The sequence below is a fragment of the Malus sylvestris genome, chromosome 17 (assembly GCF_916048215.2).
Source record: "Malus sylvestris chromosome 17, drMalSylv7.2, whole genome shotgun sequence".
NCBI lineage: Eukaryota > Viridiplantae > Streptophyta > Magnoliopsida > Rosales > Rosaceae > Malus > Malus sylvestris.
The window spans coordinates 447,162-455,327 of record NC_062276.1 but is presented as its reverse complement, the minus strand read 5'-3'; the positions used below and the strand labels follow the sequence as shown (position 1 = coordinate 455,327).

The following is an 8,166-nucleotide window of genomic DNA, read 5'->3' as shown; positions in this document are numbered from 1 at the left end:
TTACACTTCATACATTGCATGGTAAGATACATGAGTGACTTAGTACCACATAGAATTCCTATCAAGGTCTAAAATATCGATGAAATTGGAAATATCGGTACTAAAAAAAACATGAAAATTTCGATGAAAATATCAGGATAATATCGATATTTTAGACCTTGATCATTGACAATCACATTATTTAATTTACAAATTTTAATTTAAAATTTTGATCTCTAAGGAAAAGATCTCCCCCTCTTCTCTTATTCTCTCTTGCATGCGCTGACCAGTGACCACTACAATACATATAGACCCACTATTTTTTTTATTCCAAGAATACCCATTAAATAAATAAAATATAACGGAAAAGAACAAACACAAACCCTAAATAATTAAAAGTTGAACCGATAGGCCTATAAGTACAGACCCTCTCTTCTCCTCTGTGCCTCACCAAAATCTCACTACTTTCTCATACTACTTCTCACCTGATCTCTCAAGTACTTAACAAAAAAGCCGCTTTTCTAGCCAGTTACACTTCACTTCAACACAAGCCCAACTTAACATTTAACTTAAGCTAGCACAATGCACTACCAGACCGAGTCATGGGGCTCCTACATGCCCACAAGAACCACCATGGGCATGGGGGACCCGATGGAGCGCATAGAGCGGATGGCGTCGGAGAGCGCGGTGGTGATATTCAGCATAAGCAGCTGCTGCATGTGCCACGCCATTAAGCGCCTCTTCTGTGGCATGGGCGTCAATCCTACTGTGTACGAGCTGGACGAGGACCCCAGAGGCAAGGACTTGGAGAAGGCGTTGACGAGGTTGCTGGGGACCTCCTCCGCCGTCCCCGTCGTCTTCATCGGTGGCAAGCTCGTTGGCGCAATGGACAGAGTGATGGCCTCTCATATCAACGGCACTCTTGTCCCTCTTCTCAAAGAGGCCGGGGCTCTCTGGCTCTGAGATTCGTTCGACCTCTTCTGTCTTCAAATAGTTTTTGTGGTAAGAAAGAAGAGAAAACAAAAGTATGAAGTACTACTTAATTACTTAATTACATAGGGCGGGCAGGCAGAGGACGAGGAGTGGCTTTTGTGAGTCCACCTCCGTTTTGGACACTAATTAATCACTAATGTCACTTAATTAGCGAGTTTAATTTCTCATCTGGGTTTCCTTTAATTTTTTTTTAATTGTTTTGTGTTGCTCTCTAGGTCATATGATATGAGTGTGTTAGACTGTCTTCGGGCTTTTACTGCGGGCGTTCAGAGATGTAATTGCTCCCTCCTCTGCATACAAAAATGAAAAGAAAAAAAAAAGAGTTAATTTCTTACTTTAATCTCCACAACTCTTGTATTTGTCTCCGAATTTATTTGCATTTTTGCAGAGCTAATTAACCATATTATTACATTTTTAGGCTTAGTTCGATGTATTTACTTGCCATACCCATACATGTAAATTGTCAAAGAAGATTAAGATTATGTAGAAGAGAAAGGCCAGCAAACAAAAGACAAGCTTTTGGATATTCTGTCTTAAGTGTGGGACCTACAGGAACGGCGTCGTTTTAAGCATAAAACAGTGCCGCCGGTGCGTCACTGTTTCTTCACCTAGTTTAAAACGCTGAAGTTAAAGCTTAAAACTGTAGATATTCCACTGTATAACAAGCCGTGTTGTTTCTTTCACTCAGTTAGTCTCTCTCTATCCCGCAAATCGGAAAATCTGCCCTAATATGTTACATTGAATAACTCCGCTATTACATCGGTGTACTTAAAGTTGCCGGATATAATTTGTCACTAAAAAGCAGTCGGTTACACGCAAATTTTTAACTAAAAGAACCACACAGATTAATGGTCGAGCACTCGGCCACTGCTACATATCTCGGGGGCTTGCGCCGGAAAAGTTGCAAGTTTGGTCTACTTCGTTATTCTTGCTGTGGGTTGGGAAGTTGGGACCTAACTCCACTGTGGCAGTCACCAGACGTTGACAGTTCATGATCAAGCTTTGACTGGCCAACTCATTGGATCGGAAAACTTTTCAGCGGAGATGACGGATGGATGGTAGGCTCAAGTCTTTTCCGTTATGTGTTATAGGTCCCGCTACAACATCGGAACCCTTGCGGCCACGTCGTACAACAACATAGTCAAATCCCATCACGCAGGACAGGAGTCAAATGATGGTCTATGTTTAATTTAGATGTGCGTCGGCGTTGTGACTGGACAAGCTTTTAGGCATGACACGTGCTGCATCTTCTTGTTGCTAGTAAAGTATGCGTCAGTGACATGAAATTTATCATATTACGACCGAAAAATGGTACAAGGGTGATGCTATGTATAGATGTATAAAGTTGACATAGTTAGTACTTAGAAAAAAGGTTTCAATGTACTAGAATATCGACACCCGATGTTGTGATGATGCTAAATTATAATTTGTGCTTTTTTGTTACCTTAAAAGCGATATATATCAACTTTGTATAAAATTTGCCTTACATAACCGATATATTCTCTAATATAAAAAAAGCCATGTACGATAATAAACTCTTTTATTAAAGAATTTATCAACAATACTTTTGTAACACTAAACCTAGTTATTACGGGTTGGAATTCTCTGTGTTCTCTAATGAGTGCTTGCTCCAAGTGCCGCCCAACCACGCTCCCCCTATCGTATTCTGACCTTCGGTTGCCTAAAGTGGAAACCAAGTCCTCTCAGATAGAGATAGAAGAGAGTCAAATAGAGAGAGAAAATGGGAGAAAAAGAAGAACATGAAAAAGTTAGTTAACTCCTAACCGTTTTGATGTTCGGCTGAAGAACAAGATTGAAGGGTTTGGATGGAAGGAATCCGAAGAGGAAATGGTCATATTCCAGCCATTAAAAAAATGGGAGTTTTAACGAAAATCCATGGTACTATTCACTTTAAAGAAAAATCACATTTTTATATTAAAAAGTCAAACATGGTACTATTTACTTTACCCTTTATTTCGTTCGTTAAAACTCAAAGTTTTCAAACATTTTAAATTAGTTTTTCTTTAAAAAAAAGAGGAAGAGAGTGGAGCCCACGTGCAATGTCTTGTGGTTCGGGCTGTGTTTTGGACGAGCGGGCCCGAAGTGCATGTATGGCTGGACCCTCTACGTTAATATTTTGGGTTAACATAGAGTTGGGTTGGGCGGATGTTATTGGGAAATTATACTAAATTTTTAGTGGATCAGCCTGAAGCATATGATATCTTTCTTGGATTAGTGTCCTAACGTCTTGTAGGAACTAACAACTTTCACACACCTATCTAAGTGTTAATTTTTGGCGGATGAAGTCTCTATATTAATAGCATCTCTAACAACAATTACTACGGGTGGTTCAGTGGTTGCAACAAATTCTTGGACCGTATTACACAAAGTTCACTCTCAGTTGAATTCTTAACATTATTGAATCACACAATAATGATTAGAAGAAGGTTGAAATGTCTATGTAAGTCTTTTCGGCTTTCAAAATAGTAGAATATCGTGGTTTCGCCGCCAGCTGGTCCCCTTTTTTAAGAGCATTTTTAACAGCCTAGTTAAATAAGGCCCTTTGGCTACCTTAACAAAAAATATAGAAAAATAAAACTTCAACAAGCTAGCTAACACCATCTCCAAAGGAGATGTCAAGTTATGGAATGTCTTGCAATCAAATTTAAGGAAGAAACTCTAACATATATGTCAATCCTACTTGAATTGACATATAAATTTTCTGTTACAAAATTTGACATATGAGAAAAGTGATGTCAATCCTACACCAATAATAGATCTTGAAAACTTACTTCAATTGATTTCTTTTTAAAGATGAGTCTTACAAATGTCATTTGTAACAAATAAAAAAAGAGTTTGAAAAAAAAAAATTGACATTATCACGGAAATCATTAAATTAATATTTAACATTTATTTTTTTAACATCTCTATGTGGTATAACGGCTCTAAATGACTATTTATCTTAACTTTCTATAAATATAACACCTAGATTTGCCCGCGAGTTAACCTCCCCTCTAAATTCTGGTCAATGTGAAGGGACCCAGAAAGTGAGGCGACCCTTCCTACTCCCAACTTCCGCCATTCACTCTTCATCCGACAATTAATGATCCGGTCACAACTAAAAATTTCTTTTCACTCAATCGTTGGGATTACTGCGAGTGTCCCCGAAACAGAGGACCCAGATTCTCTCGTTCTTACAGGGTCTACTTTTACTCACAAAAAAAACCCAGATACTATTTACTCACTGACAGCATTCGAAATCCAAATCTCACTTTTTTCTTTTCTATTTTTGGGTTAAATGTTCCTTTCGTCCCGAGAAAATTAGAAAAATAGAAGGCAATTGCTTCCCGAATAAAACAATTTGAATTATTTTTCTACTATTTCTGCTGGAGAAAATATCCAAAAGAAGCAAGATCGCGTCTTAGGGTTTTCTCCTCGCCTAAAACCCTAATCAGACACGCAAAGGGCAAAAGCAACAAAGCTCTCCCCTCTGCCCGATCCTTGTCTTCCTTCTGGTATGTTTCCTGATTACTCCGATAGTTGTGGAATTATTTGGCCATTTTATCTCTTTTTTATTTCTTGAAATGAAGAATTAACCAGCTCCAGTGCATTGATAAAATGAGCTAATTATTGGGGGATTATCAAAATTGTGATTAAATTGGGTGTTTATTTTTTTTTTTTGGTGGTCAGGAAGTAAACAGAGTATTGGAGTGGAAGCGTTTTGGTGTTGAGTGGGTTGAATTGGTGTGGAAAGTTTGAGCTTTTTTCAAATGCCGGAGGAGGACCTGGTGGAGCTCAAGTTCCGTCTGTATGATGGATCGGATATCGGCCCGTTCCGCTACTCGCCTGCGTCCACCGTGGCAATGCTCAAGGAGAGAATCGTGGCCGAGTGGCCAAAAGGTCAGTGACCTCCACTTTCCGTTTGATGATTTTTTGCGAGTTTTTATTTTTAAGTAGTGAATGCCACTTTCATGGATGTAATGTTTATTGAATTTTCGTTGTTTGTCGATGACCAGAATGCAAAAGTTTCATCATTTGGATATTTCTCGGTCATGGAATGGGAATTTATTAGAGACCAACCTTTTTCATCTGCAGATTTTGCTGAAGTTTTCGTAATTTTTTTTAAGATTAAACCCAACAGAAGGGATTGAGTGCTGTTAAGCACTCTTGAAATATGCGGTGTTAGAAGTTGAACAAAAATACTTCTGTAGTTTCTGGTAACTTCTTTGTTTCAGGTGTTTTGCATTTCAGCCGTTCTGGTATTCAGATTTTATTTAAATATGGATTTCACGTAACCATGGAAACGCTGTGTTCAAACTTCGGAAATGGATTGCCACAGTACCGCTCGCTTTCTTTTTAGGCATGTGGGAAGGGATAATATAAAGGTCCAAGATAAGATATTAATGATTGGAAAGCTAGTGATTTGTTTCTTGTAGACCAAAGAAGTTACTTTTATGTGAAGAAGAAGATATGAATGGAAGGATCTGTTTGAATTATTTTGAAATAGGAGCATTTTTTAGCAGGTAGAACCCACCGCCAAACGGTGGACCCATATAATGGTGCCTGTGAAAACCACTTTTATAGGATTATTCTGCATGACATCTCTGTTTGGCCGAATAATTAGTCCGACAGACTTTTCTACAAAAGTGATCAGATCACGAGTGTGCAACTTCTCATGATCTTCATGCTTATGAAGGCAATGTTTCTTTTGGGCTTATTTTGACAATTTGTGATAAGGATCTGTTTAATTCTGTATTATGTCCATTTGTACTCGCTGTCTTTCTTTAGGATACCTGAGATCTATGCAACTAAAAGACATGCTCTGGGATCCTTTATGTTACTAGTTTAGTATGTAAACCAAACTTATAGTTATTATTGGTGTGCCTTTTCTTGTTGCTTCGTTCTAGTACCAGTAGGTGGTTTGAGGCGGTAGTGGACTTGTCTGCATTTCACTTCGGCATTCCTCGCACACATGAACTTTAAATGTTTAACCATGCTGTTTGTGAAAATATCTCGATGGTTATCTTGTAAAAGTTATCTCCTCAGTCTAATAAGCCTATACCACACCAAGGTGGATGAATCTCTAAAATATGGTGTTCAAAATCTTATAGCAACATTTTTTCTTTTTTCAAAATTTGCTAAGAAGTTTCTCTCTGATGTTAAGATGTTACAAATTCTGCTACCTTATGGCTTTCAGATAGTGAACTATTTCGAGCAGGATTGAGGAGGAACCTTTTTTACATTACACTTGTCCCTTTTTTCTTCTTTTTATCATTTTCTTGTGCTCCTTAACTTTAATCTGCTCATCATTTTTATTTTCTAAAATTATTTAAATGCCATGATATTAGATAAAAAGATTGCACCAAAAGGAGCAAACGACATAAAATTGATAAATGCTGGGAAGATTTTGGAAAACAACAAGACTGTTGCCCAGTGTAGAGCACCATTTGGAGAGCTTCCAAGCGGGATTATCACCATGCATGTTGTTGTTCGGCCTGCTATAGCAAAACCAAAAACAGGTAGTTTTCATCTTAGATTGTTTAATGTGATATCTATTTTGATGTGAAATTGGTACTTTGCGTACCTGTTTATGCCTGTTTGGTCAGATTTCTTACTATCACACGACTTAAGCTAGCAGCCAATATTTTTTTTCTTCCCTGTTCATGGCTGGTCTGTCACTGGCTAGCGGCACTTCCTACTTCCCTTGATCTTATTTAATGCGATAAACTTGAAGTGGACTTTTGTTTTCCTCGGCACTACCAAAGCATGGGTAGTATCAACTAGTCTCATTGCTAATTCTTTTTCAGGCAATCATGGGAACCTTAGAGGATTATCCTTGCTCAACATCATGCAGAAAACTTATGATTCCATTTTCTTTGATATATTATGATGGTGCTAGAATTCTAGTTTATTTCAGCCTGAGATCAATTATGTGTTAAAGGTTGACTCTTGTGTAACATGTGACGCGCATTACAGATATGTTGATATCAGCTTCATTTGCTGAATGTTAGTTTGTTTCTCTTTTCATGAACAGAGAAGAAGGTTGATGAGGTCCCAAGGAAAAACATGTGTTCATGTTCAATATTGTAAGGCGGCGAGTCATGGTGAAGACTTTGAGGCTGCCTTGGGGTGGCTGAGGTCTGCTGGAACGTGGAAAAAAGTAGCTGGAGAGAAAATAATTTGTACCACAGTCCAATCCCCCATTGGCACGTGTTTGTTGGAGGGAATTCCTGTGTAACGGTGCATTTTAGTGAAGTACTTTGTGTTTTATAAAAACGGGTGCGTGATTGGTGTATTTTTATAGCTTTAGTATCTATATTTTACGAAATCATTACAAAGCTTATGTGAATCGAATGGTCTCTCTGTTTAGACTTCAATTCCTATTGGAATGGTGCGGTGCATTGGCAATGTGATGCGATACTTGTCGGTCGATCCGATCGCTGTTTTCCGTATGTTATACATTTGCTGGTGCAAAAGAAGGCTGTGCAAATTCGATTCTTTTATGCTTTCTTACAAGTGGAAGCAATGTTTACAGATGGTTTATGCAGCAATTATTGGTCGGTTGGGCAAATACTGCAATGCTGCCGACTGATAAGGAACAGGTCTTGGTCGCAAATTTGAGGCATGCCAAGAACTTGAACTATGCTCTCAATCTTTTATGAATACTTACAAGCATTCAGTGTTGACGTATATTTGATTCAACAGTTTTTGACCACTTAATTTAATAGAAATATGTATCGACCCTAAATGTGTGCATGTAAGACTAAGCAAAGCGTATATAACTAAAATAAGGCGTGGCTACCCTAATAGTAATACTATAAGGTGGTGCTATCCACACCTAATTTTACCTTTCACACATTCCTTGTTAATTTATGTCCTTTAATATTTTTCAATTCATTTGATCTAACGACCGAAAATTGAGAGAGTATATAAGAGATAAAAAGGAGAGTGTGGATAGCAACATCCATATAAACCTATTTGTAACTCCAAATATTATATAGGTAAACAATGTACGACGGTGGGGAAAAGAATATAGTTGAGGGAAAAAACAAGACTATTTTGCCTCCAATTTAAATAAGTTTTGCACATTCTTGTTTGAGTGTGACAGATGTAGTGGATTATCCGGCTAGCTAATATAGTGAACAAGTTAGGGATAAATAATTAATTTGATAATTTAGTATGCTTTGCATTGTT

At 37.9% G+C, this 8,166-nt stretch overlaps 2 protein-coding genes across 2 annotated transcripts; both read left to right on the top strand.

The window, feature by feature from the left end:
- The first annotated feature begins 398 nt into the window (after positions 1 to 398).
- On the top strand, positions 399 to 1,312 carry LOC126611497 (glutaredoxin-C5-like). The gene is made up of 2 exons (XM_050279793.1): positions 399 to 981; positions 1,188 to 1,312. The coding sequence occupies exon 1, from the start codon at positions 562 to 564 to the stop codon at positions 940 to 942; it is 381 nt and encodes a 126-aa protein (XP_050135750.1). The 5' UTR covers positions 399 to 561; the 3' UTR covers positions 943 to 981; positions 1,188 to 1,312.
- A 2,807-nt stretch (positions 1,313 to 4,119) lies between these two features.
- On the top strand, positions 4,120 to 7,349 carry LOC126612442 (membrane-anchored ubiquitin-fold protein 4-like). The gene is made up of 4 exons (XM_050280847.1): positions 4,120 to 4,487; positions 4,663 to 4,872; positions 6,321 to 6,491; positions 7,007 to 7,349. Exons 2-4 carry the CDS (start codon positions 4,743 to 4,745, stop codon positions 7,060 to 7,062), a joined length of 357 nt encoding a protein of 118 aa, XP_050136804.1. The 5' UTR covers positions 4,120 to 4,487; positions 4,663 to 4,742; the 3' UTR covers positions 7,063 to 7,349.
- Positions 7,350 to 8,166: the final 817 nt, after the last annotated feature.